The 27,929-nt window shown below is 55.5% G+C and overlaps 3 protein-coding genes across 7 annotated transcripts; 1 reads left to right on the top strand and 2 right to left on the bottom strand.

Moving 5' to 3' along the window:
• Nucleotides 1–5: 5 nt before the first annotated feature.
• On the bottom strand, nt 6–3,107 carry HIRIP3 (HIRA interacting protein 3). The gene is made up of 7 exons (XM_007989599.3): nt 2,557–3,107; nt 2,359–2,479; nt 2,119–2,233; nt 919–1,859; nt 651–819; nt 470–568; nt 6–381 (listed from the first exon to the last, which is right to left on the bottom strand). The coding sequence occupies exons 1-7, from the start codon at nt 2,619–2,621 to the stop codon at nt 218–220; spliced, it is 1,674 nt and encodes a 557-aa protein (XP_007987790.3). The 5' UTR covers nt 2,622–3,107; the 3' UTR covers nt 6–217.
• INO80E (INO80 complex subunit E) lies at nt 3,096–12,499 on the top strand. 4 transcript variants are annotated; one of them, XM_073015301.1, is made up of 8 exons: nt 3,096–3,409; nt 3,566–3,636; nt 3,826–3,878; nt 7,442–7,520; nt 7,613–7,724; nt 8,111–8,227; nt 11,274–11,363; nt 12,076–12,499. In XM_073015301.1, exons 1-7 carry the CDS (start codon nt 3,329–3,331, stop codon nt 11,340–11,342), a joined length of 582 nt encoding a protein of 193 aa, XP_072871402.1. In that variant the 5' UTR covers nt 3,096–3,328; the 3' UTR covers nt 11,343–11,363; nt 12,076–12,499. The 4 variants fall into 4 exon arrangements, with proteins under 4 accessions (XP_072871402.1, XP_037845581.2, XP_007987795.3 ...); XM_037989653.2 differs by having other exon boundaries at nt 11,929–12,499; XM_007989604.3 differs by lacking the exon at nt 11,274–11,363 and having other exon boundaries at nt 11,929–12,499.
• Nucleotides 12,181–18,046, bottom strand: DOC2A (double C2 domain alpha). 2 transcript variants are annotated; one of them, XM_073015300.1, is made up of 11 exons: nt 17,927–18,046; nt 16,974–17,250; nt 16,484–16,563; nt 16,213–16,287; nt 16,007–16,116; nt 13,890–14,016; nt 13,747–13,806; nt 13,501–13,664; nt 13,312–13,393; nt 13,129–13,225; nt 12,181–13,047 (listed from the first exon to the last, which is right to left on the bottom strand). In XM_073015300.1, exons 2-11 carry the CDS (start codon nt 17,239–17,241, stop codon nt 12,902–12,904), a joined length of 1,209 nt encoding a protein of 402 aa, XP_072871401.1. In that variant the 5' UTR covers nt 17,242–17,250; nt 17,927–18,046; the 3' UTR covers nt 12,181–12,901. The 2 variants fall into 2 exon arrangements, with proteins under 2 accessions (XP_072871401.1, XP_037845580.2); XM_037989652.2 differs by lacking the exon at nt 17,927–18,046 and having other exon boundaries at nt 16,974–17,882.
• Nucleotides 18,047–27,929: the final 9,883 nt, after the last annotated feature.

The following is a 27,929-nucleotide window of genomic DNA, read 5'->3' as shown; positions in this document are numbered from 1 at the left end:
TTTGATGAGGTGATTACAAACACTCCTTTATTGAGTCTTACAAAATAAACACCTTAAATGGAGAGCGTGAAGCTGAGAAGGAGCATCCCAACAGCTTGTGTCCTCGGGAGCGGCAGTCTTCTCTGAAGAAAGCTCCTTCTGTTCCACAGACACCGGGCAAGGGGTGCTATGTATGCTTTGTACATGGATCAAGGGTCCTTCCTGAGGGTGGCAGAGCTCAGTTACTCTCACCATCACTGCTGATGATGCCACGCATATGTGACCAGTCCGGGGGTGCAGGACGGGGCTGCTCTTCGTCTGAGTCCAGGGTCCGACGGTACAGCTCCCCTGGGGGTGCTGCTTCTCCTAAAGGGTTCCAGGCTGTACGTCTGCGTGGCCGGCCTAGGGGAAAGGGGAAATGAGAGATCAGATATCCGAGAATGTCCAACCTCACCTATCTGCTCCCAGGCAGTGAGAGGAAATCCCTTACCCGAGCCACTGATGATGTTCGCAACATCCAAGGAGGCTACCTCAGCTGCCTCCTCCCTCTGCTCTTTCAGGGCCCGACACTTCTCTAGGGAAGGGGTACCTGGGGTAGAAGAAGCTGGTGATCCTCTCCTCCCCAGCAGCAAGGCCCTCTGCTGCAGCCCCCAGGGCACGCCGGGCCTCACCCTTCATGCCTAGGGCTTCCAGTTCTGCCCGGAGGATACTCAGGCGCTCCTTGTGTGAGCAACAGGAGCCCAACAGCTTCTTGTAGTTTCGATGGGCACCACAGGCCCGAATGTAGCGCTTTAGCCTCATCACAGCTGGGTGGTCCTCTCCACGGCGACCTGAGCCAGCCTAGCAAGGAAAGACAGCAGCTGAAGGCAAAGCCTGCTGGGCCTGAGGCAGGGTGTCCCTCTTCCCTAATGGTGGCCTCCCACCCCGCCTCACCCTCACCTTCCCTCCTTTGGCCTCTGGACTTCCGTCTGAGGAGGAAGAGGAGCTCCGTGTCCTGCCTTTCCTGGAGCTCTTCTTGGAAGAGCGGTTCTTCCTCTCCCCCTGGGGGCCGCCCCCTGCCTCGATGTCACTCACTTCCCTCTCCAAGTCACTCTCCTCACCACTGGTGCTGCGCAGTGTGGCCGTCTTTCTAGAGCCTTTAGCTGTGGGTTCCCCCTTCCCACTGTCTTCCTCGACCTCGCTGCTTCCACTCAACCCCTTCCCATCCTTAAGCTGGGTCCTGTCCTTGCTCTTCTTCTGCACTGGGGGTTCTCCATCTCTCCCACTGTCATCCCCACTGCCTGCTGCCTCTTTCTGCTCTTCCTCGCTGTCTGAGTCTTCCATGAGCCTCTTGGCCTGGCTTTTCGGCTTACAGCTCCTCTCCTCCCTAGCTGACTTTCTTCCGCCATTGCTCCTGGCTCTGGAGCCAGGAGGTTTCCAAACCTCCTTTTCCTTCTCCCCTTCTTTCTCTTCCTCCCCTCTGTGCTCTTTCTTCCCAGCTAGGATCTCCTCCTCCTCTTCACTCAGCTGTTCACTTTCCTTCAGGCTTTTAGTTCCTTTATTTCCCTCCACCTTTGCTGTCCTCTGAACGGGTTCTTCCTCGCTCTCCTCGATTTCTTCCCTCGCCTGCTTCCTACTGACTGAGGCGTTGCCTGGTGCCTGCTTCTTTGCCACAGGTTTCTTCCTAGTCTTCCCCTTGTCCCCCTTTTCCTCCTCCTCACTGCTCTCCTCTCCCCTCTGTGCAGGCAGGTCCCTCTGCAGTTCCTCATCACTGCTCTCCTCAACTGCCGCCTTTGAGGCTCGCCTTGGATTCTCCTCCTTGGCTGGGCTGACTTCTGCTGCCACCCCATTCTTTGCTGGGGGTCCAAAGTAGTCTGGGCTGGAGGCTTCAGAGCCGGACTCTGGAATATGGAGAGGAAAGAGGGTTGAGACAGGCTCCTCCTGTCCCTTCTCCCTTCACTTCGGATAGGTTGTCTCGAGCCCTGCCCTGACAGTTGGAGGGGCAGCAGGAAACAGCTATCTGTCCTCGCTGTTCCCGGTTCCTGACTCACTGGCCTCGCTCCCTCATTTAACGCCTGGGGACATAAGAGATGCGCAGTGAATGCTTCTTGAGTGAACCAACGATGCAGAAGTCCCCCATAGCAGGTAGGAAGCACTAACCCGACTCTGAATTGAAGCGGAACCTTTTTCTCTCCGGGTCGCTACAAGGGGTGGGAGGCCTCTTGCCCTTCTTGGTAAAGTCCAGTCTGTCCTCCCTGGAAGCGGCTTCATCCACCTGTGTGTGCGCCAAGAGGGCGAACTATGCATCAAGGCGGCGTTCACCGCGCCCCGTCAGGCCCCTCCTCCTCAGCAGCAAGCCCCGCCTCCGCCTCCCGCGACCCAGGCTCCGGCCCGGCACACCTGCATCTTCAGCAGCTCCTCCTCCACCAGCCGCTTCAGTGCCTGCTTCTCCTCTGGCTCCAGGTGGTCGCAGCCCGAGTGAGCCAGGTACCTCCGCCGCACGATGGAATGCGTGAGCGTGCTGCGGGGACAGGGTGTCAGGACGGAGTCCCGTCCCACCCGCGCCCTTTCCAACCCCATCTCCAACTCCCTGGGCACCTGAGGTCCGGGCGGCCTCGGAAGAAGCTACGGGTGAACTCCTGCATCTCCTTCTCCCGCGCCATTTTGCTCAACCCGGGATTGGCGGCTCCCGCCTTTTTTTCTTCTCGGCCTCCGTCAGCGCGTTTGACAGCGGTTCGCGCACGCGCAGTGCTGCGGCACCGTGGGGCGAGGGACCGTTGGCCCTTGGCCGCGGACCGCGTGGGTCGATAACTTTGCCAGACGAGACTTGTTTTCCCTGGGCAGTTGGAGGGTCTCGCGGCTCCTACCCTTTCTTGGAACGAATCATTTTAAAATTTCTTGTTAGAAACCGATTCGGCGCCAGCAACCTTTGGGTGAAACGTAATCAGCCCGCGACTCTGCCTTCCTTCGTGGTCACGGGCACCAGCTAGGCCGCTATTATTTCGCAAGGCAGAAGAGAAGAGGCATCCTCGCGAGGAGACGAGGAACCTCGGGGCAAAATCCTTTTGTGGCTTCAAGTGTCTAAGCACATTAGAGTCAAGAACGGCACCCTCCAGCGTCCGCCATTTTTGTGGCGTCACCGCGTCACTGCTACGCCATCCCCAGCGCAGCCACTCACAACCGCGCTCCTTTCCCAGTATCCCGGCAGGGCGGCCCGTGCGGTGATGCCGCTTGGCGCCCGGTACGCCGGGAGTTGTAGTCCCGGTGGCACAGCCTTGCAGAGTCTCCGGAAGTGGAGGCGTGAGCGACGGGGCAGCTCCTGCTTGGGGTAGCGGGACTGCAGAAGCTGGGCGCCACTGCCGGGCCGGTCATGAACGGGCCGGCGGATGGTGAAGTGGACTACAAAAAGAAATACCGGAATCTGAAACGGAAGCTCAAGTTCCTCATCTACGTGAGTGCTGCCGCGGGAAGGCTGTAGAGGGGGGAGGCCTGGCGCGGACAAAATCTCAGTTTACTCAGGTGTAAAGTGGGTGGGGCGAGCGGCTGCCGGTTCCAGGGCCCTTCACGGAGGACCGTTGGCCCAGCGCACCCCTTGCCCGTGATACAGGAGCACGAGTGCTTCCAGGAGGAGCTGAGGAAAGCGCAAAGGAAATTACTGAAGGTGTCCCGGGACAAGAGGTGAGGCACGTTGCAGGGGCGGAGGGCGATGTGGTTCCTAGGCAGTCTACATTGGGACCCCATCCCTGAGTAGGGCCACAAGTGCATGGCTCTTTCAAGGATCCGATGGGCCTGCTGGGAGGGTGAGGGGCCCAGGGGGACATTGCTGCGCTGGGGAATCACTGTCCGTCTCTCCTTCTCTCTCCTCAGTTTCCTCCTAGACCGACTTCTGCAGTACGAGAATGTGGATGAAGACTCTTCGGGTGAGCAAGGTCTTGAAAAATTGGTGGAGGGCGTGGTTCCTGGCACTTAGCAAGCTTCCTGGGCCCCTGCCTTTTAGGCAGTGGCAGCTGATGCAGCCCCCAGTGGTCCTTAAGCCTAGTTGCTTGCCTTCCACCTGCACCGTTCTTTTATTCAGGCACTTACTGAGCACCTATTGTGTTTCAGGCATTGTGCTTGGCACAGGGGATACAGCAGAGGCAGAGACAGGCAAAGCCCTTGGTCTCTTGTAATTTATATTCTAGTTGGGAAGAATAAGTAAATGAAGACAATACACTAGAATTTTAGGTCACCGTAAGGACTTGAAGGTAATGAAAGCAGGTAATGATTATAGTACAACAGAGGTTGATGAATTGTTTCTGCAAAGGGCCAGATGGTAAGTAAGCTTTCCGCAACATACAATCTTTGAAGCACCTACTGAACTCTGCCGTTGTAGTAGCAGCCATGTCCCATAGGCAAATCAATGAGTAGGGCTATGTTTCTATAAAACTTTATAGGCACTGAAATTTGAAATTTGTATTATTTCCATATGAAAATTTTTTCTGTAGTTTTTTTTTTTTTTCAAACATTTAAAAGGTTAAAAGCCATTCTTGGCCGGGCACGGTGGCTCACACTTGTAATCCCAGCACTTTGGTAGGCCGAAGTGGGTGGATCACAAGGTCAAGAGTTCAAGACCAGCCTGACCAACGTGGTGAAACCCCGTCTCTACTAAAGATACAAAAATTAGCTGGGTGTGGTGGCGTGCGCCTGCAATCCCAGCTACTGGGGAGGCTGAGGCAGGAGAATCATTTGAACCCTGGAGGCAGAGGTTGCAGTGAGCCGAGATCACTGCCACTGCATTCCACAGGGCAAAACTCCGTCTCAAAAAAAGAAAAAAAGAGCCATTCTTAGCTTGCAGACAGCAGCAAGCAGGCAGCAGGCAACGTCTGAATAGAGTACTCAAGAAAGGCCTTTCACGGAGTGACGTTTGAGTTGGGACCAGATAAGAAACCAGGCTTCCATCCTGGGCAACATAGTGAGACCCCATCTCAATTAAAAAAAAAAAAAGCCATGTATAGTTGTGTATACATGTGGCCCCAGCTACTTGGGAGGCAGAACCAGGAGGATCCCTTGCCTGAAAGGTCAAGGCTGCAGTGAGTCTTGATAGCACCACTGTGTCACTGCCTGGGTGACAGAGCAAGACTGTCTCAAAAGAAAAAGAAACCCCATGCTGGCTAACATGGTGAAAGCTCGTCTCTATTTAAAATACAAAAAATTAGCTGGGCGTGATGGCGGGTGCCTGTAGTCCCAGCTACTCGGGAGGCTGAGGCAGGAGAATGGGCGTGAACCTGGGAGGCGGAGCTTGCAGTGAGCCGAGATTGCGCCACTGCACTTCAGCCTGGGCAGCCGAGGGAGACTCCGTCCAAAGAAAAAGAAAAACCAAAACCAACCTTGTGAAGAAGTGAGCTGGAGCTGCCCCAGCAGAATAATAAATGCAGCTACCCTGAGGTAAGAACAGGCCAGGCTTGGTTGAAAAGCAGAGGGATGAAAAAGAGAGAGCACTGTTTTCATCCCTTTATTTGAATATTGTCTGCAATTAACTATATTTTCCATCATAACCGGAGCCCCACATGCATACCTACAAAACAGTTTAGTGAAACATTTTTAAGATCACTGTATCCAATTCATCCTGATACTCTTTAGATTGCTTTTTTTCCCTTCCTTTAGTGCTGGTTGCACACCAGTAAATTGATTTCATGACTCACTAATGGATTGAGACCCACAGTTTGAAAAAACCCTAAGGTGGGCATTTGTGGGCCTCTTCCTGGGTGGGGCCCTCATAAGCCATGTCATGTAGAATCACCTCTCTCCAAGGTGCCTTTAAACATTGGTCTGAGGCAGGGATCGGCACGTAGCAGCCAGCCACGTTTTGGGACATAGTGTTTTGTCAGAACGCGTGATAACCATTCGCTTGCTATTACAGGAGGATTGTAGATAAGGTTAGGGAAGTAGGCAGGGGCTCACTCAGGTCATAGTAGGAGGTTTGGCTTTTATTGCAGCCTCTCATCCCCTGCCTCTCCCTTTCCTAGGGTCTTCCAGTTAACATCCTGTTTGAGGGGAATTCAGGGCAGGAGGTGGAAGAGGACCCAGCATGTTCATGGCTAGAGTGGGTTGCATCTGAGGAGCAAAGGCCAGCAATATGAGCCCCACTCCTGTCATGGAGGCCCACACCCTGGCCAGGGAGACACATGCAAATGACACTTTCCAGCACAGTGTGAGCGCAGCCATGATGAGTGAGAGTAGAGGGTTCCAGGAGAGCCTGCAGTTAATTGGGCTTGAGGGATTCTGGAAGACTTCCCAGAGGCGGTGGCATTTGATTTGCTTCTTAAAGGGTCTCTCTGAGCAGACACTGGTAATGGCTTCTATAGGTGTATCAGTCATTTGTTCCATGAAAGATGGCCCTTCTAGGCAGAGGCACTGAACAAGGAAATACATTTCTTTTTTGACAAAATAGGTCAGTGTGCTGTAAAGAATACAGTTACGTTAGTTGATCGGAAAGGTGTGTTGAAGCCAGATTAAGCAGCACCATGAATTCATGCAGGTAGTGGGGGATGTCATCAAGAAGGATGTGACCAGGTTGGTTTTAGCTCACTGTGGGGTTGGGGGTGGACAGTGGATGGCAGGGTGATGTGAGACTGCTTAGCAGGTGATTTTGACATGCTGGTGGCCTGACCTGTGTTAGTTGGCGTGGGGAGCAGTGGATGAAGGGGAGGACTTCAGGGGTGGATGAACAGGACCCTGGTTATGGGGAGTGGGGCAGAGGCAGGAGCTGAAGACAGCTCAGCTCAGAGGCAAGGAACCAGTGGCATCAAATAGCCAAGGAGTCAGAGTCTCAGCCTCACACCTTACTTTCTGAGCCTCGGTGACCTCATGTGACAAGTGGAGGTGCTGCCCTTCCCATCCTTCCTTGGATCTGATGACAAGGAGAGGTGGTGAGTGGGAAGGAGCCCGGCACCCTGGCCATGCATGGCAGGTGTGTTACGGAGGAATCAGAGCGGGAGGGGCGCTGGGGAGGCTGGAGAGGCTGTGGACCTCCCTGGGACAGCTCAGGTGTGTGGTGCATGTGCGTGCCCACTAGCTGGTGAGTCAGAATCCCCCCTGGGAGCCCTTCTGTTGGGTTTTTGGTTTGTTTTGTTTTTTTGAGGCAGGATCTTGCTCTGTCACCCAGGCTGGTGTGCAGTGTTACTATCACAGCTCACTGCAGCCTCAATCTCCAAGCAATTCTGCCTCAGCCTCCTGAGTAGCTGGGACTACAGGCACACGCCACCATGCTCGGATAATTGCTTTTGTTTTTAATAGAGATGAGGTCTCACTAGGTTGTCCAGGCTGCTCTTGAACTCCTGGCCTCAAGCAATCTGGCCACCTCAGCCTCTCACAGTGCTGGGATTCCGGGCGTGAGCCCCCACACCTGGTGCTCCGGTGCCCTTCTGTAGTGTGGAGGAGGTTATACCCTTCTGGGATGGACTGGGATCCCCCCACCCCCACTGACCATCTGTCCCCATCACAGACTCAGATGCCACTGCATCATCAGATAACAGCGAGACCGAGGGGACACCCAAGTTGTCTGACACACCGGCCCCTAAGAGGTGAGAAGAAGATGCATTCTCCTCGCTGGGGAGGGTCAGGTGGGGCGCCTGGGCTCCCAGCCACCTCTGACCCCGCCCTGTCCTTTCTCCAGGAAGAGAAGCCCTCCGCTGGGGGGGGCCCCCTCTCCCTCCAGCCTCTCCCTGCCTTCTTCAACAGGGTTTCCCCTTCAGGCCTCCGGGGTCCCCTCCCCATACCTGAGCTCGGTGAGTTGGGGTCAGGGGTGGGAAGTGGTGAACTAATATGCCTGGGAGTAAGGTGGACGTCATTTGGGCAGAAGGGCTGGGCCTCCGGGCAAGGCCTGCCCAACTTTGGAGACATCTGTCTGGGTGTGGCCCAAGTGTCCCGTGGAGGGTGTGAGTGGGGGCTGCCCCCTTCTCTCTGGTATAGGAACGGGGCCAAGCGTGACTGAGGAGAGCAAAGCCCAGGACAGCATCCTGCTGCTGCCCGGCCCTTCTGTGTTCGGGAGCCCCGGGAGCCGCACTCATCACCATCTCTTTTGTTTTTCCATCTTCCTCCTGTTTGCATTTCTTTCCCCACCCTCACCCCGGTCCACTCCGCCTCCCATCTCCATCCCCGCTCCCGCCCGCAGCTGGCCTCCCCCCGCTACCCCCCATTCCCTTCTGACTACCTGGCCCTGCAGCTGCCCGAGCCCAGCCCCCTGAGGCCCAAGCGGGAGAAACGGCCCCGCCTGCCCCGGAAACTCAAGGTACCCTGACGTGGGGGCGCTAGGGAGGGGCAGGACGGCAGGAGGAGAGCCACCTGAGGGAGGCTCAAGGCGGGGGCCTGTCAGAGAATCATGAACGATTAATTTGGGGACCCAGTCAGCACTTAGCACTGAGGGGTGGATCAGAGAAATCTCGGCTCACAGGCTTGTATGGAGACAAATCAGGGCAGAACCAGCCTTGGGGGACCTGGCGTGCAGATGCCAGAGGTCCCGCCCTTTCACGGCTGTAGTGTAGCGGGGCCAGGCTCATTTTCCTGGGCAGGGGGGGCATGTTTTGTGAAGCCACGTAGCCCCAGACCAGGGCAGGATTACTGGATCTAGTCAAGTCAAGACTGCCTATTAGAAACCACATGGCCTTCAGCAAGTCTCTGTTACCCTCTAGGCCTCCTAGGCTTGGCACCTATAGGGCTAATGGTCCTACTCGATATGACCAGCAAGCGCCCCTGGAGCACCTCCTCTTACACGGCAGTGCACAAAGCAGACCAGTGCCTGCCCTCACAGAGCTCACATTCTAGCAAGATACGCAGAAAACATACTAGAAAAATAGGTACTTGTGGAAAAGAACAGAGTGAGGTCCAGAGCATGGGGACGCCGGGGGGACGAGGCTGACACTTAGGGCCCAGCAGTCGGGGATGTTCTTTGAGCAGAGACATACAGGAAGTGGCAGCAAACTGTGTGGCTCCTGGGCAGTGTTTCTGTCAGGCAGAGACCCTGGGAGGGTGTGAGCTGGGCTTGTTTGAGGGTCTGGAAGGAGTCCGTGTCGGGAAGGAAAGTAAGTGGGTCCTGGAGCAGGTCAGAGGGGAGCTCCTGAGGCGCCAGCGTGCAGGATTCGCTGTGAATGAAGCCTTGGAGAAGGCAGTTCCCTGGCGGGGCACAGGTTGCAAGCATGAAGCAAGAGTGATCTAATTGCATCTTAACAAAATTGCAGACACGGGTGGTCAGAGAACAGACTAGGTGAGCGGTGGGGTGAGTTGGGATGGGAATGAGGAGGCCACCACGGTAAACCAGGCCGAGGGCAGAGGGTCCAGAGGGGGCTGCAGACCCATTTCGGAGAATGAGGGTGGGAGTTCCGGGAGGACCCCGTGTGGGCTGTGCAGGAGAGAGGCCAGGATGCCTCCAGGGCTTTAGTCTGAGCACGAGTGGAGTCTCCCTCCCTCGAGATGGGAGGGCTGTGGGAGCACAGGCTTGGAGGGAAGCTGAGTCTGGCCGCGGATGTGTCAGGTGCCACCTGGAAAGGAAGCTAGACAGCAGCCCATGAGGGGCTGCGCATTTGGAAGCCACCAGGCTGGTGGTAGATTCGAGCCTTGGGAGAGATGGGGATGGGCTGAGGGGCAAAGCAGAATGGGGACCAGCTGGGTGGCTTCCAGGGTTCTGGAGCCAGAGAAGCAGAATGAGAGGCCGCATTTGCAGTGGTCTGGAGTACAGGATCTGGAGCTTCAATCCCAACTCTGCCGTTTTCTCCGTGTGACCTTGGCCCTGTGAGGCTTCATCTCTTGAGCCTGAGTAGCAGAGGTGACAGTACTAGCCCTGGTCCTTAGCAGGGGGATGGCAGGCAGGGTGGGGAGTGCTGCAGCATTGGGGGGCACTTAGAGGCTTTCTGGCCTGGTGCTGACTCCTGAAGCGGAGTTGTGTCTGGGAGCAAAGTTCTAGACATTCTGGAGAGAAGATTTGGGAGGGCGGCCCAGGTCCATAGCTGTCAGGGGAGGTGGGGAGAAGCCAGGAAAGGCCTCAGCGAGGAGAACGTGTGAGCCCAGGGTGAGTGGATTTGGATATTCCTGGCTGAAGCCATGGTGGGAAGGGAGCCAGGGCCACAGTGAAAGCACTCTCTGGGCCAGAGCAGGAGTGGTAAGAAATTGGCAAGAAGAACCAGGTGGGGCGGCGTCATGGAAGGCCTGGACACTGGCCTGAAGTGGGAGTTTGTCTGTTACTGTCAGGGGAGCGAGGAGATGGAAGGAAGGGAGTCCAAGCAGAGAAGGGATAACTGAAGACAGAAGCAGGTTGGTTCTGTCAGGCCTGAGTCAGACTTGGCTGGCTTTGAATCCCAGCTCTTCCAGTACTCACCATGCGACCTCAGCGTGTCATTTCACGCTTGGAGCCACAGCTCTCTTTCTCTGTTCAGTGGCGTCCTTGTGGGGAGAATGTGAGTGAAGGGATAAAAATCGCTTGGCCCATGCCTGGCTCCTAGTAAGCCACAGAGAAACGTGAGTCGCTGCCAGTCAGGCTGAGAGGATGCCACTGAGGAAGTCCAGGCCAGGGTGGGACGTGTTGCGCACAGCGGGGAAGGAGAGGGGGTGGCCAGAGAAGGGGATGGTGCTTTCCAGTCATACACACGTCTGCTCCCGCGTGTACATGTGGGGGCCTGGTGCAGGGCGCGGGGGTGCTGTTCAGAGTTGGACCCCCTGTCCGTTATCCATCCTACCAGCCTCCTATACCCTGAGGCCTGACCCACCCTGGCCCCCACGCCACCCCAGCAGCGGAGATGAGGGTGAGGGCTCCTTAGGAAGCAGAGAGGAGGCCACAGGGCCAAATGTGACACTCAGAAGGGCCACTGGAGACCGCGCATGGCATTTCCTGCCAGCCCACCCAGCATCTAGCCCAGGGCCAGACTGGACACTGCCACTGCCCCGCAGGAGCCAGCGGGCCTGTGCCTCAGGACCTCCGTGTCCACACCAGGTTCAGCCTCCTCTGCTGGCACGTGACCTGTCTCCGCTCCCCAGTGTCCTGAGGCTGGGAGGGCATTAAACCACCTGGCACACAGCCCGTGCCCAGTTTGTGCCCACAGACAAAGCATGGGGACTGTGGAGGAGACACACAGAGCTCTCTGGGGAGGGTTTGTGAGGACCTGGCAGCTGGGGGTGCTGAAGGGTTGGGCAGGGCAGAGGCCACTTCCCAGCCTCAGAGGATGAAGCAGGACTTCTGACAAATAGAGCAGGATGCCCAGGTGGAGGGGCCGCCTGTCATCTGGCAGGCAGCACTCCCGTCCCGAGGCCCTGAGTGGCGCGGTGACGCGCTCAGGTCTGTGTTTTAGAGCGCGCGCTCTGGCTGCAGTGCGGAGGAGCTGGATCTGGGAGAGGCTGCAGGCAGGGAGTCCAGTTAGGAGGCTGGGACCGCAGCCCAGGTGAGCTGAGAGGAGGGCTGGGCCTAGGTCACGGCTGCGGGGATACCGAGGAGGGGCCCATCCAAGACATATTAGAAGCTTCTGGGGGGCAGAGAAGCCACCAGGGCTCTTGGCTCAGGCAGCCTGCAATACCCTCCACCGAACCAGTGAGTTCCGCAGAAGAGGGAGAGGAGGAGGAGGAAGAGGAAGCCGGTGGCAGTAGGTGGCACCTTCGGGGCCCAGTGGAAGGCAGGCAAGCAGTCCAGGCCGACTCCACCTCTGGCTTAACCCCTGTCTCAGGGCAGCCCAGGCACCTCCCTGGAGAGGGCAGGGCCGGGCCTTTCCCTCCCGGTTTCCTGTGAGGCACCCCATCCCCTCATCTCACCTCCATCACCACCCCCAGGCACTTGCTGGTTTGAGGCTCGAGGGGCTAGGGGCGGGCAGGCCCTGAGTGCAGCATAGGTTGGCCTGGCTGTGCCCAGGGCCCCTTCCCCGTCCCCAGAGCTGCCCTGGGGGGCAGGGCCCGGTCTCCTGAGGCCCCAGTGCCTCCCTGACTAGCCCCCCTGTGTTTCTTCCCCTGCTGCAGATGGCAGTGGGGCCCCCCGACTGCCCTGTGGGAGGACCGCTGACCTTCCCTGGCCGGGGTTCTGGGGCTGGGGTCGGGACAGCCCTGACCCCTCTCCCACCCCCGAAGATGCCCCCCCCCACGATCCTGAGCACGGTCCCTCGGCAGATGTTCAGCGACGCAGGTAGCGGGGACGATGCCCTGGATGGGGACGATGACCTGGTGATTGACATCCCGGAGTGACTGCAACATCATGCCATGCCCACCACAGCCCTGCCCGGCGCCCTCCCCGTGCCAGCACACATGAGCCCAGCTTCCTCGGAGGTGTTTATTGACGCCCAGCTGCCATGCTCCGGCCACTGACACAACCAGAAAAGGCGTAAACATGCACGGGTGTCCCCCAGGAGGGTGGCAAGGGCCCTGCCTTCAAACTCTGGCCCCCTCCAGGGGACAGTTATTTAAACGAGTGGCCGGGAGCATCTGCCCCCTGCTGGGGAGGCAGAGACCCTGTGATGGCCACCCCTTTAAAAGGGCAGCTGTACAGGGCTAGGTTTTTGCAATGAAGTTTCTGTATTAAAGGAGTGGCTCTGGGTGTGTTTTTTGTCCTTTTCTCTTTTTCTGAGGCATTCTCCTCCTCTGAACCTCCCCTAATCCGACCTCCTCCCTGTGGGGGGAGAGGGACGGGGCAGCGTGGAGAGGCAGGAGCGAGGAGCGTGGGGGCCTGGGGCCGGGCTCAGCACTGCCCGGGTGTGCAGAGGAGGGGAGCTTTGCATATTTGCAGGGACTAGCGAGTCAGGCAGGAGGTTTGCATATATGAATATAGAACTCCACAGCCCCTCACGAGCAGACAGACCCAGGTCACGGAGATTCACAAAAATAAGACAGGTAGTGCAGGGTGGGGGCAGCCCACCCCGTGTAAACGTGCAACACACTCGTGCGAAGGTTGGGTACTGCACCCGGCCCGATAGGGCTGTGCCAGGACACTGCTGTCCACTCAGGCTGAGGACAGAGCCCCAGCTGCGGGGGGCAGCTCGCTGGTCAGGGCGTGCCAGCGCTCCAGGGCTGCATCCGGCTGCTGCAGGCAGTCACTCCAGTGCTTCCGAGCCTCGCCTCGGGCACCTGACCCCAGGGACACGCCACCTGGGGGAGCAAGTGGCAGGGTCAGGGCCACCTCCCTGCCACTCACCCTCCCTCAGCACCCTCAGCCAGCTCCTCCCTCACCGATGAAGTCATTGGATTTGCCAATGTCATAGTCCCAGACGGTGACTTCCAGGGTCTTGGTGGCCAAAGTGGAGAGCTCTATCTCGTAGAAAAACTCCTGAGAACAAGGCCAGCCACCCATTCGTGAGCCGGCTCCTCAGCCCCTCCTTGGCCTCCCTCTGCATCCCATCCCCACCTGGGTACCTCGTTAAATTCTGGGTTGAGAGTCTTCTTCTTCACGCATGTCTTATGCTTGGATTTCTTGTCCACATCAGGCCTCAGGTACCTAGAGGTGGGGTGGAGGGAGAGGAACTGAGGAGTCAGGGACAGGCCAGGCCCAACTCAGGCCAGGGCAGGCTCCCTGGGGAGGAGAGGGTCAGGGCGAGGGCTCACGTCTTGACGTAGGGGTCCGAGTAACCGTTGACGTCCATGGCAGCCAGATGGGCGCAGCGCAAGATGCCTACCAGCAGTCCCCGGCGCCGTGAGCTGTAGCTGAGACTCAGCAGGATGCGGCCGCGCTCCTCCAGCAGCCCTGGCCCCTGCTCCGCCTGCTCCAACTGCGGGGCACAGACTCAGGGTCAGCCTGGGCCCCTGCCGCCTCCCACCCACGTGCATCCCCATCCCTGTGAGATGCCTCACCTCCTTCAGGTAACAGGAGATGCCCCTCAGCGCCGCCGACATGGAAGAGGGGGATGCCAGCTGAGGGGGCAAACAGAAGGTTCTGGAAGCCTGGCCTCCCCAGGGCCCCCTCCCCCGGTGCCCCTGCAGACGCCCACACACACCGGGACCTGGCGCTCGAGGCAGATGTTAAAATGTTTCTTCTGCGAAGGCTTCAGGCGGCGGAGGGGCACGCGGATCTCCCCAATAAACTCATTGTGACTCAGCTTGTCCTCATCACAGACGGCAATCCTGGTGGGGAACTGCAGTGTCAGGGCCCCTGGGGTACCTGAGCCCTGTTCTGGGGTGTAGGAAGGGCCTTGAACCAGCCCAGCTCTGCCCTACACACTACGTCTCATCTGGAAGACAGGCTGGCACTTAAGAAGGACAAGCAGATTTGCCCATTCCTCTGTCCCTCCCTGTGCAGCCAACCGGCTGTCCCTGGTCCATCAGAATGTGCTCGGCCATTGTGGGAAGCCCTCAGAAATCTTGGAGCACCCTGATCACTGCCTCCATTCAGGGCCTGGGGGTAGAAGCCAAACACCACAGTGGATGTGGCCATAGACACAGGCCGTGAGAGCCTTGGACAGCCAGACGAGGACCCCATGCCTCCTCGGGAACCCCGTTCTTTTCCTGCATGCAGCAGCCAGCCAGCCCCACAGGGACTCACTAAGAAATGATTGCTGTCTGGCCACCTGTCCTCCTGCAGCCCCTGCCCTACCTCTGCAGTGACCCACTACCAGGTTGGGCATCTGTGGCGTGGAGGATGGGCAGATCCCAACCCTGCAACTTCTTTTTTTTTTTTTGAGACGGAGTCTTGCTCTGTCCCCCAGGCTGGAGTGCAGTGGCGCGATCTCGGCTCACTGCAAGCTCCGCCTCCTGGGTTTACGCCATTCTCCTGCCTCAGCCTCCCGAATAGCTGGGACTACAGGCGCCCGCCACCTCGCCCGGTTAGTTTTTTTGTATTTTTAGTAGAGACGGGGTTTCACCGTGTTAGCCAGGATGGTCTCGATCTCCTGACCTTGTGATCCGCCCGCCTCGGCCTCCCAAAGTGCTGGGATTACAGGCTTGAGCCACCGCGCCCGGCCCCCTGCAACTTCTGAGCCACCTGTGTGACCTTGGGCAAGTCACTTGATCACCCTATGCCTCAATTCCCATCTGTAAATGGAGATGGTCAAGGGAAAGAAAGAAATGTGAAAATACTAGGCCCAGGCTGGGCCCTGGTGAGCGCTCATTTTTAGGTCTCATTCTGGTTTTGGCCTCTTGGCCTCCCCTCCATTCCACCCGCACACCCGACACCAAGGTGGCCTCCCTGCCACACGGCCCTGACCATCAGGGAAGGTCCCAAATGCAAATCCAAGCACAAAGGCAGAGGTCTCTCCAGAGCCTGGGTCTCGCTGCCCGCCACCTGACTTGAGGGAATACTCTCCTCACATCTCCATCTCCTGGGATGACGAAGCAAGTTCCCTGTCCCTGAAGACTTCACTCCTTAAGAGATTTTAGGGGAACTCAAGGCATGGAAGGGGCAGACCAAAGCTGCAGAGCTCTGACTTCAGCCAAGGACTCTGAGAAGGAGTCTCGGTAACCCAGGAACACTTTTGGGAGGGGACAGAGCTTGGACTGAGCCTCAGATGAGCGGAATTTAGGCTGGCAGGAAGGAGCTTTCCAGATAGAAAACAACAAGATAAGTTCAGGAGTTGTGGAACTGGCCAGTTGGAAGAAGGGAGTCCTCTGTTTGAGGGGCAGGAGATATTTTTGTTTTTGAGACAGAGTCTCCCTCTATCCCCCAGACTGGAGTGCAGTGGTGCAATCTCGGCTCACTGCAACCTCTGTCTCTTGGGTTCAAGCGATCCTCCTGCCTCAGCCTCCCAAGTAGCTGGGATTTACAGGCGCATGCCACCATGCCCAGCTAATTTTTGTATTTTTAGTACAGATGGGGTTTCACCAAGTTGGCCAGGCTGGTCTCAAACTCCTGACCTCAAGTGATCCGCCCACCTTGGCCTCCCAAAGTGCTGGGATTACAGGCGTGAGCCACCACACTTGGCTGGCAGGAGATATTGGGGGGCAGGAATGGCAGGGAAGTATTTTGGCCTGCTGCCAAAGGGGCTAGGGAGCCGCTGATGGTTCTTGAGCATCAGAGAGGTACAGGCTTAATGGGACATAGATTAACCAACCAGCAGTTACAATGTCAGCTGTCCCTGAGCTGCTGCTGGACCTGGGTGGTGGGGAGGGGAGCCCTCACCTGAGCACCTTGTGCGTGATATCATCATCCGTGATCCCGCTGTACGTCAGGTCCTCATTCCACACGGGATTCAGTGTGTTCCTCTGAGTCTTCGTTTTTAGCTTATTAGCCTGGGGTGTGGGGATGAAAGGTTCTCAATACCTGTCCTCCAGTCCCATGGGCTGGACGCACGGGCTGGGCCGAGCAGGGCGAGAGGAGGCTGTTACCTTACAGGCTCCAGGCAGCAGGTGCAGCTTGACGTAGGGGTCGGCGAGGCCATTGAAATCCATGGGCTTGAGGCCCTGGAGAGGAGGGCAGGGGAGAGGGCTGGAGGCTCCCGGCACCTTTCTCCCTCTTGTAGAGCTGGACCCTGGAGGAGCCCAGAAGGGGGTTGCAAGGGCAGGAGGAAGGAGCAGGCCTGGGAAGGGAAGGAGGAATGGGCCCCCTCTGGGGGCTGCACGCAAACCGGCCCGGGCTGGGGCAGCAGGGAGTGCCCACCTTGGCCCTGAGGATGCTACAATGCAGAGTGCAGGAGGCCCGGTCATAGAGAAGGTCAAACTCCAGCATGCCCAGGGCGGCTGGAGAGAGAGGAAAGGCAGCATGGGTCGGTTTGGAGACAGGTGTGTGAGAGAGGCCAGCAGGTGGGCACTGGCTGTGTGTGTGTCTCTCTCTCTCTTGCCAGCCGGCGAGTGTGAGTGCAAGAGGCTGAGTGGGCCCGTGCGTGTGTGCGTCTGGGTCCCTGGCTCGGCCGCAACTGGGGCTGTGTGGGTGGTGGAGTGTCTCAGCAGAAATACTGAATATTGAGCCTTGCTGAAGCTGTAATCTCCACACCGACTGCAGCTGTGGCAGCCATCCCTGCCACCTCCCCCCCCCCACTGCCCTCCTCCCTTACCTATATGCACAGCCAGCAGGGCCCGTCCCCCTCCCCCGGCATGGCAAGCCTGGAGACCCCCACCAGCACATGGGGCCTCCAAGCCCCCAGACTCACTGGCATCATCCGAGTCATAGCTGTCCACTTCCGCACCATCCTCAGGCGTGGCGGCCCCAAGGAGGGCTGCAGGGGGGGCCAGAGCCAGGGGGGCCAGATGGGTGGGGGCCTCCCCGCCGCCGCCGCCGCCGCCCCCTTCAGGTCCTGGTCCCCGGCGGGGGAAGTAGTCAGAGATCTGGCGGATGGGCCGGATGGGCCCGGGGCACACGTTGATGGCCATGTGCTCCTGGATGTTGATGGTCATGCGGTCGCCCCTGCGGCCCCTCATGCAGCACCCCTGGCTGGGAGAGGGCGTGTGAGCCAGTGAGCCCATCATACCTAGCCATTCTGGCTGAGGGCCAGGCGACAGACAGCCTCCTCGGTCTGCAGGGCCCTCACTAGCCTCCCTTCCTAGGTGTCGAGGGAGAGGGTGGCCTGTGCCAGCCGGTGGCAGGCAGGAGGCCTGGGCCCTGCAGACCCCACGCTGGCTCCACAGAGGCTGGGCTGCGAACCCACTCCCCGCAGAAGTCGAAGTTGCACCACCCCGTCCTCACCCACCCACCTCCAGGTTGTCCCTGTATCATCTTGCCAGCTCCTTCCTCTCCTCTAGGGCTCCCCTCTGCTCTGCTCCTGAGCCTGCCTGTTCCCCAAGGGACCCTGCAGGGCCCCGCCTCTGTTTCTCGGAGGCTCTGTCCTCCTCTGCACCAGGCGCTGGTCTAGTCAAGGTGTCACTCACCCCTCTAGGTTCCCACTCCCCACTGTCCCTTCATTCAGCCCCAGGACCTGTCTGCCTGCCTGGTTCCCCCGCTCGCTCACCACAGCCCCTGGTGGAGACCCCAGCCTCAGATGCCACCCTTGGCTCCCCAGGGGAGCCAGAAATTGCAGCCGCAGGAGAGCCGAACACCCCCGTAGCGCACACAGGCTGGCACTCTCCCCAGCACCCTCACGCCCCCGGCCTGCCCAGCCCCCTGCACCTGCCTCTGCCTCCAACAGGTGCCCAGGCAATGGGGGAACGGCGGGCGCAGGCTGGGCGGTGGCGGCCGGCGAGGAGAGCGCGGAGTCCGGCTGTGCCAGCCGAGAGGGAGGGAGCGCCGAGAAAGTGCGGGGAGGAGGGGGTGAGCGAGGTGGAGGCGAGGATGCAGCCGGCGCCGGCAGCGGGGGGGGGGGGGGGGGGGGGGGCGGGGAGGGGCGCTGGGGCTGGGGAGGGGGCGGGATCTCGGACTCCCACCCGGGGCCCGCTCGGGAGCGCACGCGAGCGCACACACAGACGTGTGCTCGCGCGCGCACACTTACGCAGGGGCACGCGGGCCGGAACACACTCGTGTGCACACATCCAGCCGGGCACCCCTGCGCGCACACGCCCGTGCCCACGTGTGCACGCTCACACCCTTGCACACCCCCAGGCGCGCGCTGGCACACTTACCCGGAGAACTTCGCACGCACACGCACTCGCAAACACGCGGGCTCCCTGCGCCACCAGGAAGCAGCCGCCAGAATTGCCGGGTGTTCCCCAAGTACTCCTGGGAGACCCGGGCCCCCGCCCCCGCCAGCGCGTGTGGCCACTACTCCTCCTTCCCTCCCGGGTCCCCAGGGCCGGACCACCAGCCCCGTTGTCATGGCGACGCCGGCTCATCTCCCCCGAACCTCGCGCGTCTTCACGCCCCTCCCCCGCAGGGAGCTGGGGCCTCCGTCCTCCCCTCCCCATGTCTGTAGGGACCCAGAGGCGGACAGGAGCAGGGGGTCTGATCCGCCTGCTGTCGCCGGCCGGGGATCTCGGGGTCCCCCGAGCCAGGCTGGGGAGCCTCACGATCTGAGGGAGTAGGCAGAGGTCTGACGCTGCGGCTTCCCGCACACCTCCTCCCTTTGGCCATTCAGGCCTCTCCTTGTGGCCCAACCCAACTCCCAGGGGCCCGTGTCCCCTTACCAGGGATGGCATCTCCTTTAGGAACCACCCTCCCTAACCTTTCCCCCTGCCGTCTCCAGTTCTGCCCCGCAGGTGGGAAGGGGCGTCGGGGCTTGGCTCTGAAGGCCCCCGAGCCCTGCGTTCGTTCCCCATGTGCTGCCATTTCTCACCCAAACCCTGCCACCCCCAAGCCGCCCCCCTGCCCTGGCCTGCGCCTACCACGAAGTGTCAGTCCACCCCTGGCCTTCGGTCTTCACTCACCTGTGCCCCAAACTTACCATCCCGAAAACACGAAAGGGCTTATCACCCCCGCTGCCCACCACTGACTCACCCAACCGTTTCCTGCAGTTCCCGGGACACACCTAGACGGCTCAGTCCTAAGGATCTTGGCTCACATGCGCTCCTCTACCTGGGACCGGCATTTCCTTAGGGAGTCACCCTGGCTCCCCTCTTCCTAGGAACCTTCCTGGGGCATCCCACACTGCCCCTCAGCTCCAGCGCCGTCAGGACTCCGCTCAGCACCGTTTCGCCAGTGCCTCCCCCACCAGCAGGGAGTTCCACAGGAGCGGCTGATTCATCTGGGAGTTCCTAGTGTCCCAAACTGGGCCTGGCACGAAGTTGGCATCTCTAAGTGCTGTTATTTAAAAGAGAAATATGGTTGCACGACAAAGTGAACATACCGAACACCACCTAATCTTACCCTTAAAAATGGTGAAGATGGTACATATTGATGTGCGTATTTCACTGCAATTTTTTTTTTTTTTTTAAGTCAGAGAAATGGGGTCCAGCCTGGTGGCAGATGCCTGTAATCCCAGCTACTCCAGGGACTGCCGTGAGAGGATCGCTTGAGTGAAGCCAGACTGGGCAACACTGTGAGACACAGTCTCTTAAAAATAAAAAAAAATAATAAAATAAAAAGAGAAATGTAAAGTCAACAACACTGAGGGGATGAGGCACACACCTATAATCCCAACGCTTTGGGAGGCCGAGGCGGGTGGATCACCTGAGGTCAGGAGTTTGAGACCAGCCTGGCCAACATGGTGAAACCCCATCTCTGCTAAAAATACAAAAAATTAGCCGAGCGTGGTGGCATGTGCCTTGGGAGACTGAGGCAGGAAGATCACTTGAACCCGAGAGGTGGAGGTTGCAGTGAGCTGAGATCATACCACTGTACTCCAACCTGGGCTATAAGAGCAAAACTCAGTCTCAAAACTAACAAAAAACCCTGAGAAATCACTTGTTACCCATAAAATGGCAAAATCAAAGTGTCTGGGCCGGTGGTGGTGGCTCACACCTGTAATCCCAGCACTTTGGGAGGCTGAGGTGGGCTGATCCCTTGAGCTCAGAAGTTCAAGACCAGCCTGGGCAACATGGTGAGGCCCTGTCTCTACAAAAAAAAAAAAAAAAAAAAAAGCCAGGTATAGTGGTGTGTGCCTGTGGTCCCAGCTACTGAAGAGGCTGAGGTGGGAGGATCTCTCTCTCTTTTTTTTTTTTTTTGAGATGGAGTCTTGCTCTGTTGCCCAGGCTGGAGTGCAGTGGCATGATCTCGGCTCACTGCAAGCTCCACCTCCCAGGTTCACACCATTCTCCTGCCTCAGCCTCCCAAGTAGCTGAGACTACAGGTGCCCACCACCATGCCCAGCTAATTTTTTTGTATTTTTAGTAGAGATGCAGTTTCACCTTGTTAGCCAGGATGGTCTTGATCTCCTGACCTCGGGATGGTGGGAGGATCTCTTGAGCCCAGGAGGTCAAGGCTGTAGTAAGCTATAATCACTCCACTGCACTCCAGCCTGGGTAACAGTGAGATCCTGTCTCAAAAAAAAAAAAAAAAAAAAAAAATATATATATATATATATATACACACACACACACACACACACACACATATCCTTAGACCCAGAAATTCCACTTTTAGAATTTTATCTTATAGATATGCTGACCCATGAGCCAAATAATAGAAGTTCAAATTCTTTTTTTTTTTTTTTTTTTGAGACAGAGTTTTGCCCTTGTTGCCCAGGCTGGAGTGCAATGGCGCAATCTTGGCTCACCGCAACCTCCACCTCCCGGGTTCAAGCAATTCTCTTACCTCAGCTTCCCAAGTAGCTGGGATTACAGGGGCGCGCGCCACCACACCTGGCTAAATTTTTGTATTTTTAGTAGAGACAGCATTTCACCATCTTAGCCACACTTGTCTTGAACTCCTGACCTCATGATCCGTCTGCTTCAGCCTCCCAAAGTCCTGGGATTACAGCCGTGAGCCACCGCGCCCTGCCACGAAGTTCAAGATTCTTAAATGTAACATGTTCCAGAAAATTGGAAACAACTGAGATACCCAGAAGTAGGGGACCAGTTAAATCAGTCATGATGTACCTTTTTTTTTTTTTTTTTTTTTTTTTTTTGAGACGGAGTCTCACGCTATCGCAATCTCAGCTCACTGCAAGCTCCACCTCCCAGGTTCACGCCATTCTCCTGCCTCAGCCTCCTGAGTAGCTGGGACTACAGGCGCCTGCCACCGCGCCCGGCTAATTTTTTGTATTTTTAGTAGAGACGGGGTTTCACCGTGGTCTCAATCTCCTGACCTTGTGATCCGCCCACCTCGGCCTCCCAAAGTGCTGGGATTACAGGCGTGAGCCACCGCGCCCGGCCTAAATCAGTCATGATGTAATTCCATACAGTGAAATACTGTGCAGCCACCAGAGGCTGTTTGGCTCTTGTTTAGAATCATCTTTTTTTTAAAAAACATACAAGGTCTCCAAGGTCTCACTACTTTGCCCAAGCTGGTCTCAAATTCCTGGACTCAAGCAATCCTCCCACCTCGGCCTCCCAAAGTCCTGGGATTACAGGCGTGAGCCTCTGTGCCTGGCCCTAGAATCATTTCACGGTTTCATTTTAACTTAGAAAAGCAAAGTGCAGGCTGGGCGTGGTGGCTTACACCTGTAATCCCAGCACTTTGGGAGGCCGAAGCGGGTGGATCACGAGGTCAGGAGATCAAGACCATCCTGGTTAACACAGTGAAACCCCGTCTCTACTAAAAATACAAAAAATTAGCTGGGCATGGCAGCAGACACCTGTAGTCCCAGCTGCTCGGGAGGCTGAGGCAGGAGAATGGCGTGAACCCAGGAGGCGGAGCTTGCAGTGAGCCGAGATCATGCCACTGCACTCCAGCCTGGGCGACAGAGCAAGACTCCATCTCGGAAGAAAACAGAAAAAAGAAATCAAAAAAGAAAAGCAAGTGCAGAGAAGCATGGTTGGAATACTGCCATTTGAGAGGGAAAGAGTTTAGCCGTATTTGCTTAGTTGTTCATATATTGTTTCTGGAGGCCTGCACAAGAAAATGGTAACTGTGTCTCTTGACAAGCTGAGAGAGTGAAAAAATAAAAATAATAAAAAATAATAATAAATACACAAAAGAAAATATAACTATGGTGACCTCTGGGGAGACAGGGCAGGAAGAGGAAAGACTTTTCAACGTACATCCTTTTGTATCTTTTGAATTTTGTGCCACATGCATAGGTTACCTGTTCCAAAGAATACATTAAAATAATAAATTTTGGTCTTTTTTTGTTTGTTTGTTTGTTTTGAAACAGAATCCCACTCTGTTGCCCAGGCTGGAGTGCAATTGCTCGATTGCGGCTCACCGCAACCTCCGCCTCCCAGGTTCAAGTGATTCTCCCGCGTCAGCCTCCTGAGTAGCTGGGATTACAGGCACCCACCATCATGCCCAGCTAGTTTTTTTGTATTTTTGTAGAGACGGGGTTTCACCATGTTGGCCAGGTTTGGTCTCGAACTTCTGACCTCAGGGGATCCGCTTGCCTCGGCCACCCAAATTGCTGGGATTATAGGCATGAGCCACTGTGCCTGGCCAAATTTTGGTCTTGTCTTTTCTTTCTTTCTTTTTCTTTTTCTATCTTTTTTTTTTTTTTTTTTTTGAGACAGGGTCTCACTCTGTTGCCCAGGCTGGAGTGCCGTGAGTGGCAAGATCATAGCTCACACCAGCTTTGAACACTTCAGCTCAGGTGATCCTCCCACTTTAGCCTCCCAAGTAGCTGGGACTATAGGTATGCACCACCACGCCTGGCTAATCTGTCTTTATTTTTTATTTTTTTGTAGAGATGGGTCTCACTATGGTGCCCAGGCTGGTTTCAAACTCCTGGCCTCAAGCCATCCTCCTACCTTGGCCTCCCAAAGTGCTGGGATTACAGGTGTGAGCCATAGACCATGCCCAGCAAAATAATATATTTCTTTCTTTCTTTCTTTCTTTCTTTTTTGACAGAGTCTCGCTCTGTTGCCCAGGCTGGAATGCAGTGGCATGATCTTGGCTCACTGCAACTTCCACCTCCCAGGTTTAAGCCTCAGCCTCCCAAGTAGTGGGGATTACAGGTGCACACCACCATGCCTGGCTAATTTTTGTATTTTTAGTGGAGACAGGGTTTCACCATGTTGGCCAGGCTGGTCTCGAACTCCTGACCTCAAGTGATCTGCCCGCCTCAGCCTCCCAAAGTGCTGGGATTACTGGCGTGAGCCACTGCACCCGGCCAATATTTCTAAAGTAAAGGCAACCATTAGGTTTCCTTCGTGTCTCTCCAGGATAAGAAAAGAGGCAGGACTAAGGGAGATGCTGTGCAGTGTGACAGTCAGTGAGTGTAGCAAGAGGGTGTCCATGACCTGGGCGCAGGGGGCCTGCAGTGAAGGGAGGGGGACACTCTGGCCAAGGAGCCTGCTGAGTCCTGTCTCCTGTGCTCTCTTCCCACGGTGCTTGCTCAACCCCAGCCCTGCCTGCCTCCAGAAGAACTTGCTGAAGGCAGGTGAGGATGAGGCTGGAGTTCAAGCCAATTTCAGAGGAAAATGATGGACAGTGTTGAGCCCTGCTTTGTCCAGAGGGGGGAGGCTTTTGTACCAGTCACTCAGTCATTCAGTAAATATTGACTGAATATCAACTATAGATTGTGGGATACAACCAGGACCAAGGTCAATGAGCTGTGACTTCACAGCCTCATAGAGAAGATAGACAAATATACAGACAACCCTCATCCAGGGAAACTGACATGGGGACAGGGGATGGTCAGAAAGCCATGGGAACTCAGGGTCCTATGAGGCAGGAGGAAACAACGATTAACACCTCACTTCCCAGAAGAGGAGCTGTCTCAGCTGAAACCTGAAAGATGAGGAGGAGTTAGCCAGGTCAAGCATGGGGGCAAGTGTATTCCAGGCAGAGGTGTGTGCCAAGGCTGGGAGGCAGTCCAGAGCATGGCATATTCAGAAAAGAAATCATTCTACCAGCCTGGTCAACATGAAGAAACCCTGTCTAAAAAAAAAAAAAAAAATTAACCAGGAGTGGTCGCACGCACCTGTAGTCTCAGCTACTCGGGAGGCTGAGGCAGGATGATTGCTTGAGCCCAGGAGTTTGAGGCTTCAGTGAGCAGAGATCAGGCCACTATACTCCAGCCTGAGTGACAGAGTGAGACCCTGCCTCAAAAAAAAAGAAAAAGAAAAAGAGAGAAAAAGAAAGAAAAAAATCGTTCTACCAAGAAGACGCCTGCACTGTGTTTATTGCACCACTATTCACAATAGCAAAGACACAGAATCAACCTAGGTGCCCACCAACAGTGGACTGGATAAGGAAAATGTGATACATATATGCCATGGAATAGTATGCAGTCATAAAAAAGATGAAATTATATCCCTTGCAGCAACATGGATGCAGCTGGAGGCCATTATCCTAAATGAATTAATGCAGAAACAGAAAATCAAATACCACATGTTCTCGCAAGTGGGAGCTAAACATTGGGTACCTATGGACATAAAGATGAGAATAATAGACACTGGGGACTCCTAATAAGGGGAAGGAGGGAAAGGGTCGAAAAACTACCTATTGCTGGCACAGTGGCTCACGCCTGTAATCCCAGCACTTCAGGAGGCCGAGGTGGGAGAATTGCTTGAGGCCAGGAGTTCGAAACCAGCCTGGCCAACATGGCGAAACCCCATCTCTACTAAAAATACAAAAATAATTAGGTGGGCTTGGTGGCACGCATCTGTAATTCCAGCTACTCAGGAGGCTGAGGCACAAGAATCACTTGAACCTGGGAGGCAGAGGTTGCAATGAGCTGAGATCACGCCACTGCACTCCAGCCTGGGCAACAGAGTGAAACTCCATCTCGGAAGAAAAAAAAAAAAAAAGAAAACAAAAGAAAATAAAATTGAGGCTGGGTGCTATAATCCCAGCACTTTGGGAGGCCAAGGCAGGAGAATCCCTTGAGCCCCGGAGTTCAAGACCAGCCTGGGCAACATAGTGAAATCCTATTTCTACCAAAAAAAACCAAAAACAAATTAGTTGGGCATGGTGACTTGATCATGCAGTCCCAGCTACTTAGGAGGCTGAGGCGAGAGAGGATTGCTGGAGCCTGGGAGGTCGATGCTGCACTGAGCTATGACTGCATCACTGCACTCCAGCCTAGGCAACAGAGTGAAATGCTGAAGAAAGAAAAGAAAAGAAAAGAAAAGAAAAGAAAAGAAAAGAAAAGAAAAGAAAAGAAAAGAAAAGAAAAGGAAGGAAGGAGAGAGAGGGAAAGAAAGAAAGAAAAAGAAAGAAAGAAAGAGACAGAGAAAGGAAGAAAGAAAGAAAGAAAGAAAGAAAGAAAGAAAGAAAGAAAGAAAGAAAGAAAGAAAGAAAGAAAGAAAGAAAGAAAGAAAGAAAGGAAAGAAAGAAAGAAAGAAAGAAAGAGAAAGAAAAGAAAAGAAAGGAAGGAAGGAAGGAAGGAAGGAAGGGAGAGAGAGAGAAGGGAGGGAGGGAGGGAGGAAGGAAGGAAGGGAAGGAAGGGAAGAAAAGAACATTAAACCAACAGATCTTTTTATTCTTATTTTTTTACAGATGTGATTCTCTGTCACCAAGGTTGGAGTGTAGCAGCACAATTATGGCTCACTTGAACCTTGAACTCCTGGCCTCCAGTGATCCTCCCACCTTGGCTTCCCAAATTGCTGGGATTACAGGCATGAGCCCCCAAACCTGGCCGAACAGGTCTCAATTTGGGGCTCATTAGGTGAGAGATAAGGATTCAGGATGATTCCTAGGTTTCTGTGTTGAGCAGACCATCTAGAGGAATGATGGGACCATCCACTGAGATGAAAAGATGGGAGCAGAGCAGGTCTGGAGTAAGACTCCATTTATGATCCATTGCCTTGGAGATGTATTTGGACATCACAAACAGACATCTCAGAGTCTGGAGCTCCGAGGAGAGGTCTGGGCTGGAAATATACATTTGTGAGTCACTGGCATATAGATGGTATTTAAAGCCACGAGTATGGATGAGATCACCTAAGCAGAGAATATAGATAGCAAGACAAGGCCCTAGGCTGAGTTGGCTGGAGAAGGAGTCCTGAGAATTGGTGAGTGTGGCTCTGGGGATCTGAGTCAGGGACAGGTGCACCTGCTGGGAAGCAGACAGAATGGAAAGAGAGAGAACCATTTGATTTGACAGATTATGAGCTCTTTCATGGACTTGATCAAAGCGGCTTCAGTGGATTGGTGGGGACAAAGCCAGATTACAAGAGGTCAAAGAATTGGCCGGGCACGGTGGCTCATGCCTGTAATCCCAGCACTTTGGGAGGCAAAGGCAGGCAGATCACCTGAGGTCAGGAGTTTGAAACCAGCTTGGCCAATGTGGCAAAACCCCGTCTCTACCAAAAATACAAAAATTAGCTGGGCGTGCTGGTGGGTGCCTATAATCCCAGCTACTCAGGAAGCCAAAGTGGGAGAATCATTTGAACCGGGAGACAGAGGTTGCAGTGAGCCGAGATCACGCCACTGCACTCCAGCCTGGGTGACTGAATGAGACTCCATCTCAAAAAAATAAGAGATTGAAGAGTCCATTAAAGGTGAGGGAGTGGAGACAGCAGGTGTAGATCACCCAGAGTTGCCCGTCTACTCTAGAATGATGCGCATCTATGAGTTCTCTCCCTTGTCACTCTTGAGGGCAAGGACCATACCCTGGTGATTTCTGAGCCATAAATGGAGTCTGGCCAGTGCATAGCAGGAGCTCAGCACATTTATGTCATGGATGGATAAATGGATGAATGGATAATGCATTGTTTGGGTCGAAACGGCCTTTTCTGGTAGAGATAGTAGCTGTATGTTTTTGAAGCCTTTAAGAAAACAAAAAAAAGTCAACCCCAAAGGCCATAGGCTCTGTGTCCCTTCTCCCAGCTAACCACAAGGAGCAGTTGCGTGTGGGCCTGGGGCACAAGCCTCGAGTGTCACCCAGGCTGGAGTGCAGTAGCATGATCTCGGCTCACTGCAACCTCCACCTATTGGGCTCAAGTGATTCTCCTGCCTCAGATTCCTGATTAGCTGGGACTATAGGCGCGCATCACCACGCCTGGCTAATTTATTTATTTATTTATTATTTATTTATTTTTTTTGAGACGAAGTTTCACTCTATCACCCAGGCTGGAGTGCAGTGGTACAATTTAGGCTCACTGCAACCTCTCTCTCCTGGGTTCAAGCAGTTCTCCTGTCTCAGCCTCCCGAGTAACTGGGACTACAGGCGCATGCTACCATGCCTGGCTAATTTTTGTATTTTTAGTAGAGATGGGGTTTCACCATATTGGGCACTCTGGTCTTGAACTCCTGACCTCAGGTGGTCCACCCGCCTTGGCCTCCCAAAGTGCTGGGATTACAGGTGTGAGCCACCACGCCCAGCCTTTTTTTGGATTGTTAGTAGAGACGGGATTTCATCATGTTGGGCAGGCTGGTCTCGAACTCCTGGCCTCAAGTGATCCACCCATCTCGGCCTTCCAAAGTGCTGGGATCATAGGCGTGAGCACCGCGCCTGACCCAAAAACCACATTACTGAGTCCCTTCTGCCGCCTCTCACATGCCCTGTGGCTTTGGATAAATCCCTTCCTCTTTCTTATAAGTGACCTGCGTGGCGGCTCACAACTGTCATCCCAGCATTTTGGGAGGCCAGAGTGGGAGGATCACTTATGCCCAGAAGTTTGAGACCAGCCTGATAGCAAGACCCCATCTCTACAAAGAAAAAAATAAGTAGGCTGGGCACAGTCGCTCATGCCTGTAATCC

This window comes from Chlorocebus sabaeus, chromosome 5, assembly GCF_047675955.1.
Source record: "Chlorocebus sabaeus isolate Y175 chromosome 5, mChlSab1.0.hap1, whole genome shotgun sequence".
NCBI lineage: Eukaryota > Metazoa > Chordata > Mammalia > Primates > Cercopithecidae > Chlorocebus > Chlorocebus sabaeus.
This window is presented reverse-complemented; position numbering and strand designations above follow the sequence as displayed.

What these genes read in the sequence shown, in the direction of transcription:
- HIRIP3 (XM_007989599.3), bottom strand. Translation starts at nt 2,621, where the DNA reads ATGGCGCGGGAGAAGGAGATGCAGGAGTTCACCCGTAGCTTCTTCCGA. An exon ending in CAGAGGCCAAAGGAGGGAAG is followed by an intron (nt 820 to 918) that starts GTGAGGGTGAGG and finishes TTTCCTTGCTAG; the next exon opens with GCTGGCTCAGGTCGCCGTGG. An exon ending in GAACATCATCAGTGGCTCGG is followed by an intron (nt 382 to 469) that starts GTAAGGGATTTC and finishes CCTTTCCCCTAG; the next exon opens with GCCGGCCACGCAGACGTACA.
- INO80E (XM_007989604.3), top strand. Translation starts at nt 3,329, where the DNA reads ATGAACGGGCCGGCGGATGGTGAAGTGGACTACAAAAAGAAATACCGG. An exon ending in AAGGTGTCCCGGGACAAGAG is followed by an intron (nt 3,637 to 3,825) that starts GTGAGGCACGTT and finishes CTCTCTCCTCAG; the next exon opens with TTTCCTCCTAGACCGACTTC. An exon ending in TGTGGATGAAGACTCTTCGG is followed by an intron (nt 3,879 to 7,441) that starts GTGAGCAAGGTC and finishes TCCCCATCACAG; the next exon opens with ACTCAGATGCCACTGCATCA.
- DOC2A (XM_037989652.2), bottom strand. Translation starts at nt 17,289, where the DNA reads ATGATGGGCTCACTGGCTCACACGCCCTCTCCCAGCCAGGGGTGCTGC. An exon ending in CTATGACTCGGATGATGCCA is followed by an intron (nt 16,564 to 16,973) that starts GTGAGTCTGGGG and finishes CTCTCTCTCCAG; the next exon opens with CCGCCCTGGGCATGCTGGAG. An exon ending in TCGGACCCCTACGTCAAGAC is followed by an intron (nt 13,394 to 13,500) that starts GTGAGCCCTCGC and finishes CCCCACCTCTAG; the next exon opens with GTACCTGAGGCCTGATGTGG.